The 21926-nt window shown below is 41.6% G+C and overlaps 1 protein-coding gene across 1 annotated transcript in view; it reads right to left on the bottom strand.

Annotated features, from left to right (window-relative positions):
* Positions 1 to 17: 17 nt before the first annotated feature.
* The window catches only part of LOC134221022 (COMM domain-containing protein 4), a 161402-nt gene continuing 139493 nt past the window's right edge, over positions 18 to 21926 (bottom strand). The window contains exons 3-4 of the mRNA XM_062700198.1: positions 602 to 742; positions 18 to 536 (exon numbers count right to left, since the gene is read on the bottom strand). Of these exons, the coding sequence (XP_062556182.1) occupies positions 84 to 536; positions 602 to 742 (594 nt within the window). The 3' untranslated portion in view covers positions 18 to 83. The remainder of the gene's footprint in view (positions 537 to 601; positions 743 to 21926) is intronic.

Here is a 21926-nt window from a genome sequence, read left to right as displayed (position 1 = left end):
CTTCTAAAAATACTCAATTGAAAAAAGGTCGACCATAAATATATTATTTGAATGTTCCTAGGGTTCAAAATAATAATTCATAATTACTTTGATTCGTGGTCGTATCCATCCATGATGGACTTCATTGATTTTAGTTCTTTGAGAAGCACATGAATATCGCTGCGATTAATATTGACTGTGTGATTTGTACGCTGTGGAAAGCCATGTATAATTTCGTTTTTGATATTAAACCGGAGCTGTACGCAATCAATAGTATTTTCCGGCTTTTTACAAGAAACACTTTCCAGCTCATTTATCGTTAAACTAGACTGGCGTAATTTGGATCGAATCTGGCAAACGTAATCCTCTAACACCTGACAAATAACTGTAGTGTGATCCTTAGGCAGGCCTAATTGATGCAATTCTGTGCCAAATACGGAGCTCTCAGTATTAAAACGGGCAGCACTTACCAGAAGAAAGCGTATGCATGCGAAAGCCGCTTTCGGCGTGTCCATCGATCCCCTCATCACACCAAAATTAGCGCGAACTTTATCTTCCTACAGAGCAAAAAAAAAACGTTTTTATAGTTATATTATTTTCTAGCGTTACCTGCCTAATTTACCGGAACATCATCTCCAATGACACATCCAGCTACATGGTAGGCTACTTCTTTTAGCTGTTCCAAACTAAGCACTGCCAAATTAGAATGGATTTCTGCAAGAACCCAATCCGGACAGTCGCCTTCTCCGCAGAAGCGAAATTTCTGAAAGACATAGTGGACAAAAAAAAATTGTTAGTGGGATGGTGATTTCCAATGATCCATGTTGTATTGTAAGCCATCCTTTTTCATTATGGCACTTTCTGTTTTATTACTCGTAATTTGTCATGCGTAAAACGAAATCCGTAATTGAATATTTGGCATAGGGGAGGAAAGGGTAATAATGCAATCGTTTGTTGGATTATTAGCTCCACCCTGGTGTATTTTACATTATGAAGCAATGTTATTTGAAAATAGAATCGCTAGAACTAGCTCATAATGTAAGCGGGCCATATGCAACTAAAATGGTTGGAAGTTTGAAACATGGAACTGCAAGTCGCTAGGTTTCGCAGGCTGCGACAGAATGATCTGCGATGAATTACATCCCCGCAACTTCGACGTCTTGGCGCTGCAGGAAATCTGCTGGACAGGACAAAAAGTGTGGAAAAGCGGGCATCGAGCGGCTACCTTCTACCAAAGCTGTGGCACCACCAACGAGTTGGAAACCGGCTTCATAGTGGGTAAGATGCGCCAACGTATGATTGGGTGGCAGCCAATCAACGCAAGGATGTGCAAGCTGAGGATAAAAAGCCGTTTCTTCAACTATAGCATCATCAACATGCACTGCCCATAATACGAAGGGAGACCCAACGACGAGAAAGAAGCGTTCTGCGCACAGCTGGATCAGACATACGATGGATGCTCACTGCGGGACGTCAAAACCGTCATCGGCGACATGAACGTACAGGTAGGAAGGGAGGAAATGTATAGACCGGTCATCGGACCGGATAGTCTGCACACCGTATCGAATGATAACGGCCAACAATGCATAAACTTCGCAGCCTCCCGCGGAATGGTAGTCCGAAGCACCTTCTTTCTCCGCAAAAATATCCATAAGGCCACATGGAGATCACCTAACCAAGAAACGGAAAACCAAATCGACCACGTTCTAATGGATGGTAAATTCTTCTCTGACATCACGAACGTCCGCACTTACCGCAGTGCGAATATTGATTCCGACCACTACCTTGTTGCAGTATACCTGTATGAAACTCTCGATGGTGTACAACACGCGTCGTAGTCGAACACCGCGGCTTAACAATGGACGGCAACAAGACTAGCCGAAGACTACGCGCAGCAGCACGAACCCTCCCAATTGTTTGATTTGTTCCAGCAAAGCTATGAACAGCAAGCACCCCATGGGGGGTTCGAAGTGCCCGGCGTTTAAGCGTGCTGCAAAATCACAGTGCAGGTAACGCAGCTGGCTTGCTCGGCCTCACCCGAGTGTTTGGTGTGCGCAGGTTTAGAGGAAACGGCGGAACACGTGTTGTTCGTGTGCCCCCGTTTTCGCGCAATGCGTGACCACGTGCTTGTCACATGTGGTCTGGACACTACCGCGGACAACCTAGTTGGGAGGATGTGTAAAGATGAAGTTGGCTGGAACGCCGTTTTATCGGCTATCGTCCAAATCGTCTCAAAGCTACACAGAAGGTGGCGCGCGGACTCAAGGATGGCTAGTTCAGGCGCAAATAAGAGGTGGTCCTAGGGTTCGGCTTCATGGGTCATACCGGTGACCTGTGGTCGAACTCGATCCTTTTATCGAATAAGTGGCCGCGCGAAGAACAACATGGTATCGTCGCATTCGCGGCGTCGGTCAACCGGGCGGGTTCCGAGCCTGCGGACGGAAAGGGGTCCTCGTCAAGGCTGGGGCAGGCGTAATCACCGCGTCGGCAAGTCCCTCTGTGTGTTGGCGAATAGACCCTATCGCAGAGAGGCCAATTTGGGGTGCACGCGACATCATCATTTTTGATACCAGTCGTGCAGAGGGAGGCAGGCGCGAAGTCGACCCTTCCCACCTTCCGAGGACATAGGGCGTGGTAAGGCCACCTGGAAAGCCGGCAAAGCACTGGCACGATACCATGGTGTTCTTCTAAAAATGCGAATCACGATGTCCGATGCTGCAAGGACACGCAGCTTACCTCGAGGGTGCGTTGTGCACAGCCCCCCCCTTGAAGCATTACTGTTTGGTTGTACCGAAGGGACGATGGGCTTGGCGGCAATGGAAACGGTTTAGCGAATCAGGGATGTAGTCCTGCCTCGCTCGTTTGCTGTTGGAGGTGGTCCCTAACCCCGCACTTCCTGGACAACCCAGGATGTCTGTTGAGCAGATTCCCTCTCCATTGCTTAGGAAAAAAAACACATACACACAGACATCACCTCAATTCGTCGAGCTGAGTCGATCGGTATATAACACTATAGGTCTCCGGGCCTTCTACAAAAAGTTTGTTTTTGGAGCGATCATATAACCTTTACGTATACTTAGTATACGAGAAAGGCAAAAATGTCTGGGAATTAGTACATATGTTGATAAGCAATTCCAGACAACATATAAAGTGATGCAATTCATTATTTTGCTGTTTTGGAGGTGTTGAATAAATTTGAAATCAACTCGTTATATAGAGAAGAGTTAATTTCGGTACCGTTCAAACGACAAAAAACTATCTAGTGCATCACTTCATTGATTAGGGATTCATGTGATCGTTGGGTAATAAGTATTAGCATTGATCTTGGCCTTGATAATAATGTGTGCATGTAAATCAAGTTCTCAAGTAAAATTTAATCCGTGAATAAATTCCGCAGTGCAAAACTCAACACTCAATAAAACAGCCGGAAACTATGTTTGAATAAACGTCGTACAATTTGTTGTAATTTATCTTCAACATGTCAATTGCCTTTCCTGTCAATCCGGCTGTTCGTGCCAATTTCCTGAACGAAAGAGTGCAATATTTTGCCTGCATGTTTGATATTTCGCTTAACTTTTCAAAAGGACCTAAGTAACATTTTTTTAAAATTAATTTGAATATTGCAATCAATAGACCAATACGAAGGCTTTTGTTTGCCGTACTCAAATTATTTCATGAAAAAAATGTTATTTAGGTCCTTTTGAAAAGTTAAGCGAGATATCACCTAAATAGCATTGTTCGACAGTAAAAATGTATTCGTGATGCGCATATACCGACCTCATAAATCAACTGGCGACTTGCTCTAGTTGATTAAATGGGTAAATTCCGAAAACAAACACCTAATTTTTTTTCACAATTTGGTTTAATCGATTAAGACCTTTATTGCCGTTCTACGCATGCTTGTACCAAATTCAAAAAACGACAAATGATAAAATGGCATTTGAATTTCAACACTAATTTTCATTGCTGGCGTATAACCATAATGCAATATAAGATTATTGCATCACAGAACCATTCAAAAGACTTAATTTAATTGAAATAATTCTTATTTTTCACTCACAAATAGAATTTGCGACAACGATCATGAAAATAGTTTGGCGGGACAGTTATGCCGAGAAATAGAGCACTTGTTTTATGATTTCTACGCATATCAGCCACGTTCAATGCATGATTTCGTGAATGACTACTGAAATTTACATATGTCTCCACATGTTTTATCTATAGAGGTGAACCTTCCACGTGGTTGAAGTACAAATTGCCCCCATTAAACCAGTGCAACAGGCCAAGATTGCAAGATCTAAACAGAAAATGCTATTTCAATGAAACAATTATGCGTAGAAATTAAGCAATGGGACAAATAGACTTGATGTTGTTTTCAATGATTTTCCGAACAAAGTTCGAAATCTATTGGAGTTTACTAAAAGTTTACATCAAAATAAACTGCTCTATGAAAAGTCAAAATCCAAAACTAACATGGGACAACTATGCGTAGAAGGGCAGTTTAGCGTCAATGAAACAATGAGTTAACCCCACGGAAAAAATTACAAAAAATCTGTTACTGAATGTTTAAACGATCCCTGATCTGACAGCGCAAGAAAATTACTCTTACAGGAAAACCATCAAGACGAAGAGAAGAAAAGGATCGCTCGTTTCCGGTTATGAAAACTAATGCCATTCATTCATGTGAAATACAAGTTACGACAAACACGTTTATTTCGATAGTCTTTTATTTTAGTCAATTTCCGAGGATTTATCCAAATTGCTTGGTCGGTTTTCGTCGCCGTCCGCTTCATCAACTTGTGTATGTTGCTCCGCCGGTAAACATATGGTCCTTTTGCTCCGGATAGCAGAGAATCCGCGATCGGTCCGCCGCGATGGAAGCGTTGCTGAAAAAGCGAAATGTCGCCTTCGAGAGGCTGAAACGGGAACATGCAAGTGCTGGACAAGTGACGCGAGAAACGCCGATTTTCGAGCTTAACGATCGGGTACAGAAGCTGATGGAAATGCAAGATAATTTCGATAAACTTCAGTGCGAAATAGAAGACGCGACAACTGAGGAAGAATTGCCGTCGGTACTTAATGTGCGTGATGATTACGAAAAATTGTTCTACACAACCAAAGGACTGTATACTCGTTGGCAGGAAGAAAAGCAACCGGTACGGTCGTTGTGCGGTAGTAGCGACGGGACATACATTGAACCCGACAATGGACTAAAGGAAGCCGTTCGTGTGCTTTTGGAAACGCAAAGAGCTTTGCTATCCAGGCAAGCTGCAGCTTCAACTACCATGGAGGAGTTAGCTGTCCAGTTTCGCGGAATGCGTGCAGATCCCATTGATACACAACTACCGTCGTTTAGTCTTCCAACATTTAAAGGAGATAGAAAGCAATGGGCTTCGTTCAAGGACATCTTTATCAGCAGTGTGGATAAGAAAAACCTTACGAATGCGCTCAAACTACAGCTTCTTATGTCTCACTTGGAGGGAGAAGCAAAAAGCTTAGTGAGTAGTTATGCAATCACCGATGTCAATTACAAAGAAGTTTGGGACACTTTGGTCGAACAGTATGACAAGCCGAAATTCGCTGTGTCATCACTTGTGCAGGAGTTTTGTGACCAGCCAGTGATCAAAGCAGCCACTCTTGTCAACGTACGGAAGCTTGTATCAACCTCCGACGAGGTGATCCGCCAGCTCAAAGCCTTGGGTCCAATGTATGAGACCAGAGACCCATGGCTCATTCATCTAATTGTCAAGAAACTTGATGACAGTCTGCGATCACAATGGGCTACACATATCGTTGATATAGACAACCCAACCTTCCAGGAACTGCTCAAATTCCTCAAACGAAAATGTGATGCATTTGAAACCTGTGCTGCGTTCGGAGGAAAACAAATGGAACACGTCAAGAAGGAGATCTACAAGGAAGAAAGGAAAAGTCCTGCGTTTAAAAAGGAGATGAGTAGTTTTGGTATTGCCCAACAATTGTGTCCTTTGTGCTCTTCAGTTGATCATGCCATTTATCAGTGTGTCACTATCAAAGAAGCTTCAGTGAAGGACAGGTGGGAATTGGTACAACGCGCAAGGCTGTGCTTGTTTGCGTCCTAACCTCGGTGTGAAATCATGTCCTTCCAAGTCTTCATGCCGTACGCCGAATTGCCAGCAAAGGCACCACACTATGCTATGCCTGACCAGTAATCCAGAGTCTTCTAGCAACATCTCAATCGTCGAAGAGCTACCATTCACCATGAATGTAGAAAATGATGAAGGTACCAAGCAAGTAGCATCCTATTCAGCAAATGTCAAAACAATAGCGTCTCTCGTCGTTGGAACACTACCGACTGCTATCGTTCGTCTAAAGGGAAAAGATGGCCAGCTTCACGCAGTGAGAGCCATGATCGACAGTGGATCTCAATCGTCGCTAATTTCGGAACATTGTGTTAAAGTGCTAGGGTTGAGAAGAGAGAATGCAAAACTTGTCGTATCGGGCATTGCTAGTGGGGCATCGGAGACCACTAGAGGGATGGTTGACTTGGACCTGTTTTCTCGGTTCAACGACGAACCTATAATTCGAACGAAAGCATATGTACTGAGCAAGCTGACAACTAACTTACCAAGCCGAAGGATTGATTCAACCCGACTACAGTGTCTGGAATCGTTAATGCTGGCTGATCCAGAGTTTGACAAGCCTTCCAAGATCGATTTGATTCTTGGTGTGGATGTTTTTTTATTTGTTATTGAAGATGGAAAAGTGAAAGACAACGCGGGATGTCCAGTGGCTTTGAATTCTACCCTTGGTTGGATTGTCGCTGGCCACATCGGTGTTACAAACGATATACAATGTGATTCAGCTATTGTCAGCATGTGTGTCGAATTGAACATTGACAAAGTTCTCAGGCAGTTCTGGGAGGTCGAAGAGATGAAAAAACCGAAGCTAATAACTGTGGAAGAACAACAAGCTATAGATTTATTTCAAGCTACTTTCCAGCGCGATGATTCAGGTCGATTTATTGTAAACCTCCCATTCAACGAAGCCATACATCAATTAGGTGAGTCACTCCCAGCGGCGCTTCACCGGTTGAGAGCAATGCAACGGAAGTTTGCCAGCGATTCCAATTTCAAGCGAATGTATTGTGATTTCATGACCGAGTACTTGGAGTTGGGCCATATGGAACGGATTCCCGACGAAGAGATCGACATACCAGCAAATCGCAGGTATTACTTTCCACATCACGCAGTTCTCCGAAGTGAAAGCCTAACCACAAAACTACGAGTTGTTTTTGATGGCTCAAGTAAAACAACATCAGGTGTATCGTTGAATGATCGATTATTCATTGGACCGAAAACTACTGAAGATGTTCCGATTGTGTTCACTCGCTTCAGAACCTACGCCGTTGCATTCACAGCTGATGCAGAAAAAATGTATCGGCAAGTAAAAATACGCAAAGAAGATACCGATTATCAACGCATTGTATGGGCAGCCGAGTCTGAACAAACTCCAGTGCATTACAGACTACTCACAGTTACATATGGTAGCTCATGTGCTCCGTACTTGGCAATTGAATCCCTTCGTCAGGCAGCAAGAGAGAGCCAATCAAAGTATCCCGAAGCAGCAGATCGCATTTTGAAGAATTTTTATGTGGACGACCTCCTTTCTGGTGCCAACACGTTGGAAGAGGCAATCATATTGCGGAATGACATAATCCAGATAACATCAGCAGCAGGGTTCAATTTACGGAAGTGGTCATCGAACGAGCCTCGTTTGTTTGAGAGTAGCAATGAACAAAGTACGGGCGTTCCACTACATTTGTCAACGGAAACAGACTCAGTTAAGGCATTAGGCATACACTGGTATCCTGATACTGATACGTTTGGGTTTCAGTTGAAAATGGATTTCAAAAACCAGTATACAAAACGTCAAATGTTATCAGATACAGCTAGACTCTTTGATCCTTTGGGGTGGATTGCTCCCATCATCGTCCGCATCAAGATTCTTTACCAGTCGCTGTGGTTACAGGACTTGCAGTGGGATGATCCATTGCCAGCACTGGTTAATAACGAGTGGAACAAGATAAAGACTGAGCTGCAAGCAGTTGAGAAGATCCGTGTTTCCCGATGGATTCCCAATTGTGAGGATAAACTTCAACTGTTAGGTTTTGCAGATGCATCCGAAGCAGCGTACGCTGCAGTAGTGTACGCTCGAGCAACTGATCAACAAGGTAATGTATCCGTGTCAATAGTAGCAAGCAAAACAAAAGTGGCTCCGCTCCAACAAGTTTCACTTCCACGGTTGGAGCTCAACGCAGCGTTGCTCCTTACTGATTTAATGAAGCAGCTTCTACAGTCATTCGCGCATCTGGAAGTTACTTGCCATGCATGGACAGACTCGAAAATTGTTCTTGGGTGGTTGTCTTCTCACCCACGAAAATGGAAGACGTATGTGGCCAATCGTACTTCATCAATCTTGGAGTTTCTACCTCGAAACAAGTGGAGTCATATTTCATCGACAGACAACCCGGCTGACTGTGCATCAAGAGGCTTGTACCCTGAAGAGTTGGTAGAGTACATTTTATGGTGGAACGGCCCTCCCTGGTTATATCAGCTTGAAGAAACCTGGAAAGACTATCCATTTTCGTCTGTAGTTCCTGGACCGGCCATGGTGGAAAACGTGTATACGATGCAATGCTTGGTATCTACACACTCAGTATTGAAAACTTCGTACGAAGTTGAGAAATATCTCTTGGGACGATTTTCATCTCTGCAATTTATGCAACGCACTTTGGCTTGGATCAATCGATTCAAAAACAACTTGATGGCGAACAGACGAGATGGTCAACGCGTTGGTGGCGAATTGAATCCAGCGGAAATACAGGAAGCAAACTTGCAAATTGTTCGATTTGCACAGCATGATGCCTTTCTGAGAGACATAGAATGCATCGAAAGAGGTGATCAATTATCGTCTAAAAGCCGGATAAAATCTTTGTTTCCGTTTCTAGATGGGAAAGGCACTCTTCGTGTGGGAGGAAGGTTGCAAAACTCTATGCAGCCTTTCGAGATGAAACACCCCATCATTCTTCCAAAGTGCCATCGATATACTGAACTCCTGATTAACAAGAATCATATTGAGAATCTCCATGCGGGACCAACCTTTCTGGTCGCTACTCTTAATAAAAAGTTGTAGCCTACGCTCCATCGTCCTAAATAAATAATTATAGATTTGAATAATATGTTATTGAATGGGTAGTTAGTGAATGATTAATTCATGAGCATTGGTCAAAGTTCGCCGTTGAGTAAAACCTTATCAACTGGTACGACACGAAAGCCAATGAGGTAGTAGATTCTGCGCCATAAATTAGACGAAAAACTCATTAGGGAAAGCTCGCGAGGACGGCCATAATACAGGAGAGCATTCGCGAAGGTCAGGGTCATTTGTTATCTTTGAGAAAGATGGGAAAAGATTCACGATCAAAACCGAAACTGAGCGAGCATCCAACTTTAAACTTTTGCACTACCGAACTATTTCGAAGATGATCGCGGGAAAATCGAACTTCCGTTTAGTTCGGCCGAAGTCACCTTCCCTAATCTGAGGGTCAAGGTTGCACTTCACTCTCGTTCGAGCTGCAGATTAGTGTAGAAGTGTCGCGAGCTTGTCCGAGTCGAATAACCGTTGAATGTGAGTTCAGTGACGTGGCTATATTTCTTAATTTTAATCTGTTCATTGTTTCTTTGTTAGTCTTTAGAACAAAAGTTATCTTTAGAATAAGGCTGTACAAAGTGTGTGCGTTCAAGAAGAAGCGACAGGTAAAGTGCTTAATCTGCTTGTTAAGAAAATGTGTGAATGTGCTAAATGCTTGTGAATAGCCTACGGCTATATCTATTTTGCTAGCGACGCTTCCTGCTTTTCGACGCAAAGAGTGCGGCTTCTTGCAGCCATCAGAAGCCAGCGGCCCGCCAATACGCCGCTATCCCATTGCAGTGGTCATCAATAACCACAACGTGGCCAGACTCAGCCTACGGCCCCCCGCGAAAGTCTTCATCCACGTGGAAGCGCGACTAAACCGGCATCTAGTCCCACCCTACCGCGCAACGTACCAGGAGCGCATACACCACAGCAGCACATCGTCAAATTACTGCAGCTAATCGGTGAGTCGCCTATTCCAATCGATCTTTTTTTGTGGAGTGGGGCGTCCGGTGAGGACGCCTCGGAGGAAAGTTTTTTGCCGACCATAGGTCGAGGAATCACGACGAATGGACAATCGTCCCGACGTCCAATAACCATTTCGGTTGAGTGGGATTAAAGATAAAACGTGTACACGTAGTTCGCGGAATACCCCCAACCCTATTGTGTAAGCCACCCGGGTGCATGGCTAGCTAGATCGGTCGCCGCATCGTCGATTGAAAACTGTGAATGGAGTAGCACAAGCAGAGTAGAAGCACGAAGAATAGAAACGCACAAATGTAGGTTAGAATTAGAAAGTACGTACAACACAAATTGAAATAGAAGCATGCTAATATAATAAATCTCCTTGTTTTTGGCCATGATTTTTCGTAAATAAATGTTTGTTATTTATTACCAACCATACATGGAGTACCTACGTAGTTTGTTCAGTTTAAATGTTAGAAATATGGTTTAGTCACTGCGTGTCGATTAATAAGTGTTGCGTGGCGCAAATGAATGTGGCGTCTTGCGTATTTGCGTTGTCTCTTCCATACTAGTCGCGCCTCTTGCGGAAACGGGTGGAATCTCCGATGATGAGAAAATAACGTACAGCATAAGTTGTATCGCTTGTTGGGCATGGGTGACGTCTTACCGGGATCTTTGGAGGAACAGTTCGTAGCGTGACAGTTTTGGTTGGTTGCATAAGGTAAAATACCCAGTTCAGGTGTAGGAAGTAAATGCGCTGGTTCGATCGCTTTCTTTTCAGAAATAATAAATGGACTCGCCCTAAGCGGAGTCTCACCGGGCAAACTAAAAAGGAATGTGCGGCCTCCCTTACCGGAGTGGCGCTTAAGCTGCACATTTTTCCGAGATCGTCCAGCGCCAGCTACAAATACCAAAAATACGCACCGTTACATGAGGGCATCTCTCTGCGGTTGCCCTTACCTCGCATAACTCTACCTCTTCCACGTTTAAGTGTCCGGAATCGGGAACAACCCTGGAGGATGGAATGCCGTTGTTCCCTTCTCTGCATTCCATCTCTAGTTTCCCGACACGTTCTGTTGATTCGCCCTCGGGTGATTCGGGCAGGTTACAGAAGTCTTTCCCGGAGTACCACATACGTAGCAAAATAGACGTTTCTCCTCACGGCAGTATCTCCACATATGTCCTGGCTTACCACAGTTCCAACACAGTCCAGTAGCTTCTCTTGGTGCATCGAGTCCTGCCATTGCTATTGGTGGGTTTGAAGTTTCTGGCGCTCTTCTATCCGGTTGTCTTCGTTCATCCTTCGGTCTTCTGTCCTTATTGAACCTCCTGTCCATCGCATTGACCTCCTCTGAATCTGAGTATATTGACAGTGCATCGCCGGAATCATTGTCCGCCTCTATCTGGTGTACATTTCCCGTTGTTCGATTCTGTACCTCTCGATGACTTCTGAGCGTCGGGTCATTTGCGTCTATACGGTACGCATAATATTCGAGAGTTCGCAAATCCCTAACTGTTCTGCATGCCAATCGTGACCTATAATGTGGGCGCATGTTGTCCCATATGATCTCAAATATGCGCACTTGGTCCAACGGAGTACTTAACAGTTTATTAAGCCGCTCTACCTCCATTTTGAAAGTCAGGAAGCTCTCATTCCGCTGTTGCTTTCTCTCGTATATTTTTTGTCTGTTTCCTTGATCCCTATTAGGATTGCCATACATATAGCGAATCCTTTCTTCGAAATCAGCCCAATCGATAAACTCGTCTGCGTAACATAGGTACCAATCATACGCTTCTCCTCGTAATATGGTATGGACCCTTTGTAACAACAACCCATCAGAGATTCTGTCCATTCTGGCTAATCGGCGTACTTTGTGCAGAAAATCTTCCAGTGATCTTTGACGAGCGTCCCCGCTGAAGGTTAGATGCCACTTCTCCATCCTTCTGTCTGCGTTCATGATGTCCACCTCGATGTTCCTTTGGCTGTACCTACTTCCCTGGCGTTCTCCTCTAGATTCATTTTCGGTATGTTCTGACCTTGCGTATTCGTTCGCTAGTCGACCAAGTGGTTGGCGGCCTAATCTACCTTCTCGTCCCTCGTCCTCTATTGTCCTAATTCTACACCGTTCGTGTTGATTTGCCTGATAGTGTTCAGCATACGATTCCTGAAACCTTCCTGGCTGCTGGGCTACATTACTTCGTAGTATATCCCCATGTCTCTGCCTTTGTTCCGAATATAGTGAATTAGTGTTTCGTCTTGGACATTCATCTTCCCATCTGTTCATCTCGTACTCATCTTCGCTTATCTGGGCTGACTGCTGCCACGATGCATACCTTCCTCCTTGCCGCCCCATCTGATAACTTTGTTGACCATCCGTGTGATTGACGCCTTCACCTCTTTGCCTCTCCTCTTCTCTCCTGTAATTGAAACGATCGTACCTTGATTGCTCGAAATTGTTTAATCCGTCTTGTCGGGTTTGTTCCTGCCTTTCCTGATATGGCTCCATTCTCGTAAATCGTTTGGAGTCACTGATCAGATTGTTATAAGTCTCAACATCCTTGACTGCATTCCCTTGTTCTAAACTAGAATTGTCGACCAGCTTACAAAACTTATCCAGTTTCTCTTGTAGCTCCAGAATTTTAGACTCATATGATTTTGTTTTCGCTTTCTGCTCTTCTAATTGTTTCCTCAACTCCTTCTCCACACTTTCTCCTATTTCCTCTTCTTGTTGCTTGTTCTTCTTTTTTTGTTTCATAAATTCCAACGACTCCGCTCCCGTCTCTTTCTCTATATTTTTACCATCTGTGCTACTGTTACTTGTTTTGGAATTGACAGTATGAAAAGTAAAAAATATAGAGATGCAAATTAGCAAGAAACGATTGAACCATACACGACCTTCCACGTAAGGCAGAAGCATTATCCAAATCCAAAGATCAGTACATTGAAAAATTACATAAGTTGATGCATGATGAAATATGCTCGAAAATATGCCTATATAATATGTTTTTGGTAAATGATTATTATAATAAATAAGAAAACGGCTGTTTGAATCTACTTTTAATTTCAAATTCGAGATTTAGAGATTTAATAATGGAGACATTTTTTTTCTTCACTGTTATTGATACTTATTTAAGAACAAAAATGCATTCATGTTACTATAAATGATGAAACCTAAAAGTTGGTTTAAATGAGGGCGCGAGGTTTTTAGCTAGCTAAAATTATAGGTTTCACCAAAAATACCATTCCGCGCATTAATCTCTGCTAATATCACATAAAAATATCACTTCGCATATAAACATTTCCCATTTGTTATTTTAGATTCATGTCTTCAACTTTCTGATTACTGACATTCAATTTCAGTGACATTGTGACCAGATTTGTTTTATTTTCTTATTAAATGCATAACAAAGTTTCATGACAACAAATAAAATGTTGACAAGTAGAAGTCACTAAATAGTTACAAAGTGGCAATTAAGACCATAATGTTTCAGTTACTGTAACATGGAAATGTTACGGATGGATTACAGTGCAACTTAATGTGAGTCCGTATAGTTAGTTACATAGTAGCTCAATTTTTTGCGCTTTTTTGGTTGCACTAGTGTGACAAATACAGTTACAGTTTTTTAAATTTCACATATAATTTTGTCGCATATCGATCGCCGTAATTCAATTGTGACAATGTGTGCTACTTGGGAAGTGCCCAATAGTGGACCCCCAACCAATAGTGGACCCTCCAGACATTTTTTCATTATTACAGCACAATGGAAACATTTTGCTATGAAATTCCATCGGGAGAACCTACGTTACAGTTCTATGATTTGATTACATGCATTGGAAATGCTATGGAAAGTAAAAATAGATGATTTTTTACAATTCTATAAAAAATAAACACGAGAGTGTCCATTATAGGAATATTTTGGAGGGTCCATAATAGGGAAGAAGAACGTCCCGAAACGAAACATGAAAATCAAATGAAGTGTCGCCTATAGGGAACCAATTTCCTATTATGGACCCCCAGGGGGTCTACTATGGGGCAAATTTAGTCCGACTTTACAATGTTAATTTTAAAGAATAACGTCGAGTATTTGAGCGTTTCAAGTATGTATCGTGAAGAGGAGATGCAGAGCTTGATATTAGATATCACGCAAAATTAATATTTTGAAAATTTCCACTCCTTATGCCAGGAAGAGCAAAATTTTGCTACCCTGGGGTCCACTATTGGGCATTTTACCCTACACATAACCATTCTCCATGCGAACTACTAATATATGTCCAAATAAACTTTATGTGTGGTCTTGAATTAGCAATTATTTAATTTATGTGTGGTTTTATATCGATTATATTAGGGTGGAGCTATTGCAAAAATTTATAACGGCGACACATATATCTTATATATATATATATATATATATATATATATATATATATATATATATATATATATATATATATATATATTTTTGGCAGTGTATTATATATAGAGTTGCGCAAAGAGTGAAGCCAAATCTACCTATTGAACTGTCAAACCGTCTACCTATCAAACGAAGTAAATACATGCTTGTTGGTGAGGCGGAAGTATTGTTATCGCCTAATGATTATTATGGCGAATTAAAACGCATGAATTGAAATGTATTAGATTTGATCTAGAAATAGCATCAAAAAACATCAATACATTCCCCAATAAAGTAGCAACAAGAAATTTACGTGTTTGCACTCTGTGGGTGGACGCTCCCGTGAAGTCATTTGAAAGGTTGAACAAAGGTGAAAGTTGGCAACAGAATAACAAGACCATCATTCAGATTAAAGTGTAAGAAGATCCTCTTTGTGTAAAATAGAGGTAATAAACTATAGAGGAAGATTGTCGCTGTCGTCACTGGCGAAACATCTTTTGCTGGCGAAGATAGGGCACTAAATATTAACGAAGGAAAAATCAGTACGTTTTGACAGATAAGTACCCAACATGTTTGGGAATGATAACTAAGGGAACCGCAGCGACAATCGTCCTCTATAGTTTATTACCTCTATTTTGCGTAACTCTATATAATAGACTCTGGTAAGGGCATATCGCCCTGCCTACACTGGGGTGTTTTGTCCAGTAAAACATATTTTTGAAAAACGTTACATTTTTGAAGATGGAAGCAATTTTATATCATGTTAACGACTGAGAAAAGTTATTTTGTTGCCCAACTGAGTGTTCCAGTGCAGGTTTTGCGGTCAGTATGCTAGCGTCGCTCCATAATGTTGAGAAAACAAACATTGAAAGTTACATCAAAACTGTAACTTTTTGTATTTTGCTATTATTTTCTTTATGTAATACAAAAATACTTCCATATTCACATAGTATGATAGTTTTACAAATATTTATAGGTACCAACTGATTTTGGCTCTTAGGTAATTATAGTTTTCTAGAAATCAAAATAAGGCGTTTTGTCCAGATGGGGCGCATTATACCGTCTTACCCTATTCAGTCCAGTATTTGCCCACCATTTTACATTGGAATTGGTCTTCGTGTGAATTGCAGGAGATCGACTTATCATCCATCTTTCTTGAGAGTTGTTAATATAATATTCATATTTGTCATTCTCATCCTAGACTAGAATGAAAAGGAGAGCTGCCAACAGTACATTTTTTTTTCTCGTGTCACGCGGCAAGAAAGGAGCGATTAGAGCAATCAATTTTGAATCTAGGGTGTCACTAGAAAGTAATGCATTCACATTTGCAAACAGGAATTTGCCAAATCTTCTATATACATAAAAATGAATTTCTGGATGTCTGAACCTTATAGACTCGGAAACTACTGAACCGATCGGCGTGAAAATTTGTATGCAAAGGTTTTTGGGGCCGGGGAAGGTTCTTAAGAAATAAATGAAACTGAAATTTCTGCATAACTCGAGAACTAATCAGAGAATTATTCAATTTTAGGCGCAACGAAGTTTGTCGGGTCTGCTAGTATGTATATAAATTGAAATTAAATATAGGAAAGGGACGAGACTAATGAGGCAAATAAGACAAATAAGACAAACAAGACAAATACAAACAAATACGACAAATAAGACAAATAAAATATTCCTATTAAAATTCCTCTGGATATTCATGTTCTTCCGAATATTACACCAGGAATTCCTCCAAACATTACCGATATTTCTTCAGAAAACCGTCCCGATATTCCTTCAGGAATTCTTTCGAATATTCGTTCATTAACCCTTCTGAATATTTCTTCAGGAAGTCCTCCGGATATTCGTCCAGGAATTTGTACAGATATTCCTCTAGGATATTTTTCGGATATTCCTCCAGGAATTCATCCGGATATTCCTATAGAAATTGCGCCGGATATTCCTCCGGATATTCTTCCAGGGATTCTTCCGAATATTTAAAACAGAAATTCCTCCAAGCGATACTGCGGATATTCCTTCAGAAAATCGTACGGATATTTCTCCAAGAACAACTCCGGATATTCCTCCATGAATTCTTTCGAATATTCCTCCAGAAATTCGTCAAGATATTCCACCAGGAATTTCCGCGGATGTTCCTCCGGATGTTTCTCCGGATATTCCTCCAAGAATTCCCCCTCATATATTCCTCCAAAAATTCTTTCTGATGTTCTTCCAGGAGTTCTTCCGATTATTCTACCAGGAATTCCTCTGGATATTTCTCCAGGATTTTCTCTAGGTTTTTTTTCCAGGAACTTCCAGGAAATTTCTCCAGGTTTTTTTCGGTTTTCCACCGGAAATTCCTGGGGATATTTTTCCAGGAATTCCCCCGGATATTTCACTAGGAAATCCTGGTTTCCTGGAGAAATATCCTGAGAAATTTCTGGAGGAATAATCGAAAGACTTTTTGGAGACATATCCAAAGGAATTCCTGGAAGAATATCAGAAGGAACTCTTGGAGGAATACCCGGAGGAGTTCTTGGACGAATATGCAGATGAATGCTAGGAGAAATATCCGGGAGAATATTTGAAGCAATATTCAGAGAAACTCCTGGAGGAATATCCGGACGAATTTCTGGAAGAAATCTAGTGGAATTCCTTGAGTAAAATCCGGAAGAATTCGTGGAGGAATGACCGGATTAACTTCTGGAGGAATTCCATAACGAATATTCGGACTAAATCCAAGAGGAATATCCGAAGAAATATTTGGAGGAATATTCCTAGGAATTCCTGGAGGAAAATCCGCTTGAATTCCTGAAAGAATATCCGGATGATTTCCTGAAGGAATTTCCGGATAAATTCCTGAAAGAATATATGGAGAAATTCCTGGTGGAATATCCGGAAAAGTTTCTGGAGGGATATCTGCAGGAATATTCGAAGTAATTCTTGTAAAAATATCTGGAAGAATTCCCGGAGGAATACCCAGAGGAATATCTTGACAAATTCCTGGAAGAATATTCGGAGGAACTCCTAGAGGAATTGATGACGGTATTTTTCGACTTTTTCATACTTTATGACATGCTAAAAACGTGTTTTGCGCATACTATTCGACGTCTCGGTGTTTATTACACCTTATTCAAGGATTAACCGGAAGAGAAAATCAGGGAGAGCTCCTGGAGGAATATCCGAAGGAATTCTTGGAAGAATTCCTGGTGAAATGTCTAGTGGACTTCCTAGAGAATTATGCGGTATATCCGGGGGAATATCTGAATACACAAAGGAATTCTTGGAGAAGCATCTGGAAGAATTCCTGGAGGAATATCCTAGGGAATTCTTGGGAGAATGTCAGTTGGAACTTCTGGAGGAATATCCAGAGAAATTTCTTTGGGAATATCCGTAGGAATTCTTTAAGGAATATCCGAAAAAATAATTGAGGATTATCCCAAGGAATTTCTGGAGGAATATCCGGATTAATTTCTGTAGGAACATCCGGAGGAGTTCCTGGATGAATATCCGAAAGTATATATAAATTCTCAAGCAATTGTAAACTGAACAATTATTAAATAATTTTGGCGACACTGACAGCTTCATTCTTCACCGGAGGAGGAGTTCCTGGATAATATATAAACATATAAATTCTCAAGCAATTGTAAACTGAACAATTATTAAATAATTTTGGCGACACTGACAGCTTCACGGTCGCCATGTAATTTAACTAAGTACCGTCAAATGGGGGGAAGATGGTCATTGAGGCGAAGATGATCATTTGATGTGTCAGTCAAAAGTGCCTAATTTTTTTAAGAAACGGTAGTATCAATATTATCCGTTCAAGTAATGTTAGCGCTAGGTAGAAAATCCGAGTTTTTCGATTATAATCATGAAAATGTATTTTGTGGAAGAAAGAGAGAGATAGTCATAAATGACGCTATTTTTGTTTCAAATATTGACTTCATAGACTTCTTTACGTAGTAAATTCAACATTCATACAAATCACCTAGTGTATTTTGACTACTAGGTCATAATGATTTTAGTACAGCTGTCTTGATCAACTTCACCCCAAACCAGATTACTCAAAAAATGTGTGATAATTTAATTTATTTTAATAAATGCGAACGCATTTCAGAAAACTAAAGTTGTTGATTATTGCAACGTATAGCAGTACATGTTTTGAAAATATTTAAATTAAAAATATTTGTTTCGATTTATCCAACTAATAATATTAGTACTTGTATTATTAGTAAGGTTGAAATTACAAGTCCGTCAGGTTCATTTACCTGTCAAAATTCATCCGACAGTTCACTGTCAATGCGGAGGTAAACGATTTGTTTACGTTTGTTTGCAAATTTGTGGATAGAATATATGTTATGACTGCGATAGGTATGCACGGAACACGAATTATTATCTCTGTAAATTTATTGTTTCCGCGGTTCAAGCCGGCTTCGTGGTATTGGCAGTTTTAACCAAGCCAACGTAATGCACACTGGAGTCGTTTTTACGTGGTCTTTGGGATTGACTAAAGTTTTAATTAGGGCGATTTGTAAGTTACGCGTACGTATCCTCCATGATAAATCGAATCCGGATAGACTTTTTTGCTGTGTGTTTTTGAAACGGGTTTAATTTACGTGGATTGTGAGACTTATGCGAGTTTAATTTTGCTTCTAATTCGATTATGAAATTTGGACGATTTCTTTTTTAGTTCAAAATACTAACTGATGAGAATATCGCAATAAATTCTACTCAGAATTTAAGTAGTTTTTACGTTTTTCTTTCTTTTCCATGATTGTTGTCAAATATAAAGAAATATGCATGGTCTTAAACGAAATTGTTTAGTACAATAATACAATAATACAAATTTCAGTAAATTAATATATTCTTAATTTTGAGATGAATAAAGTCAACTTTGGGTAAACTAAACTCAGCTTTGGTTAATATGTTTTAAGTGGATAAGGTTAAACTACCAAGTGTTAGGAAACTCATTTTACTCAAAATGGGGTATTGGTCCAAAGTACGGAGTTGACCTAAAACAACCCACTTTTGAGTAGTTTTGGGTTTCTGTGTACTGCATAATTGCTAATGATCTTTAGCGCTCCACCATTTGAATACTTGATGTCAGCACTTAAAGTACTTCTACTATATCCAAAGACATTTGAAAATTTTCACAATTCTCAGTGTTATGCACTAAGCACAGTATTTCATTATATGGTAATTTGAATCAACTAGAATAATAGTTTCTTTCTCTGTTAAGTCGTTAAAAACAATTAATTATTATTATTTAATCAGACTAAGGCCGAAGTGGCCTGTGCGGTATATAAGAGTCTTCTCCATTCGGCTCGGTCCATGGCTACACGTCGCCAACCACGCAGTCTACGGAGGGTCCGCAAGTCATCTTCCACCTGATCGATCCACCTTGCCCGCTGCGCACCTCGCCTTCTTGTGCCCGTCGGATCGTTGTCGAGAACCATTTTCACCGGGTTACTGTCCGACATTCTGGCTACGTGCCCGGCCCATCGCAGTCGTCCGATTTTCGCGGTGTGAACGATGGATGGTTCTCCCAACAGCTGATGCAATTCGTGGTTCATTCGCCTCCTCCACGTACCGTCCGCCATCTGCACCCCACCATAGATGGTACGCAGCACTTTCCTTTCGAAAACTCCAAGTGCGCGTTGGTCCTCCACGAGCATCGTCCAGGTCTCGTGTCCGTAGAGGACTACCGGTCTAATTAGCGTTTTGTAGATTGTCAGTTTGGTACGGCGGCGAACTCTATTCGATCGGAGCGTCTTGCGGAGTCCAAAGTACGTACGATTTCCAGCCACTATGCGTCTCCGAATTTCTCTGCTGGTGTCATTTTCGGCAGTCACCAGTGAGCCCAACCTATAGATAGTAGAATCTATAGATGAGCGAAAGCATGGCTGAGTCGATTTTTTTGCCCGTGCACACGCGCATATGACGTCACAGCCCTTAACGTTTCCATTGAAATCGTGACGTCATGCTCGTTTGGAGACACGTTTGACAGTTCGTTTGGAGACAGAGGATTTATCTTCGCTCATCTATATATTCCACTATCTATAGCCCAACCCAGACAACCACACATCGCATAAGAATGTACGATTAAAATCGTTTACCGATCCAAATTTCATCAAAATCGCATTGTGGTGCGAAGCTCATCAGTTTATTTATAAACTTTCCCGCACAGTATGCTATTTTGCGAATTTATTCCAGCTTCATATGTTGACATCGCATATTCCTGCAAACAAACTCAAATTAAATCGGATTATCTGTCAAACAGAGTTTGTTATCACAAACTACATCGCAATGTATAACGAACAAACTCGCATAAAAATCGTGCATATCGCATACACTGCCGTTCAACGTCGGATAAGAAATACACATATATCGCCTCCACTTTTGTACGCAAAAAGCGTTTTCGCGACTGGTAAGCGATGAAATTTGTGTGCATAGACATCGCATAACAGAAAAACAATTCTATTATGCATGCATTCTGGTTGTCTGGGAAGTACACAAATTCTTCTACCACCTCGATTTCGTCACCACCGATGCAAACTCGCGGTGGGTGGCTCACATTGTCTTCTCTTGAACCTCTGCCTATCATGTACTTCGTCTTCGACGTGTTGATGACTAGTCCGATCCGCTTAGCTTCCCTCTTCAGTCTGATGTAGGCTTCCTCCATCTTCTCAAAGTTACGTGCCATAATATCTATGTCGTCGGCGAAACCAAATAGCTGGACGGACTTATTGAAAATTGTACCACTCGTGTTAATCCCTGCTCTTCGTATTACCCTTCCAAAGCGATGTTGAATAGCAAACACGAAAGACCATCACCTTGCCGTAACCCTCTGCGGGTTTCGAAGGGACTCGAGAATGCCCCTGAAACTCGAACTACGCACATCACCCGATCCATCGTCGCTTTGATCAACCGTGTCAGTTTATCCGGAAAACCGTGTTCGTGCATTAGCTGCCATAGCTGGTCCCGATCGATTGTATCATATGCGGCTTTGAAGTCGATGAATAGATGATGTGTGGGCACGTTGTATTCGCGGCATTTCTGCAGTACTTGGCGAATGGCGAACATCTGGTCCGTGGTGGAGCGTTCGCCCATAAAACTCGCCTGGTACTGCCCCACGAACTCCCTTGCAGTTGGTGCTAGTCGACGGCATAAAATTTGGGAGAGTACCTTGTAGGCGGCGGTCAGCAATGTGATTGCGCGGTAGTTGCTACAATCCAGCTTATCGCCCTTTTTGTAGATGGGACACACGACACCTTCCATCCACTCCTGCGGCAAAACTTCCTCCTCCCAAATCTTGGTAATGACCCAGTGCAGCGCTCTAGCCAGTGCCTCACCACCGTGTTTAAATAGCTCTCCTGGTAGTTGGTCAACCCCAGGGGCTTTGTTGTTCTTCAGCCGGCCAATCTCCTCCTGGA

This window comes from Armigeres subalbatus, chromosome 3, assembly GCF_024139115.2.
Source record: "Armigeres subalbatus isolate Guangzhou_Male chromosome 3, GZ_Asu_2, whole genome shotgun sequence".
NCBI classification, from domain to species: Eukaryota; Metazoa; Arthropoda; class Insecta; order Diptera; family Culicidae; genus Armigeres; species Armigeres subalbatus.
This window is presented reverse-complemented; position numbering and strand designations above follow the sequence as displayed.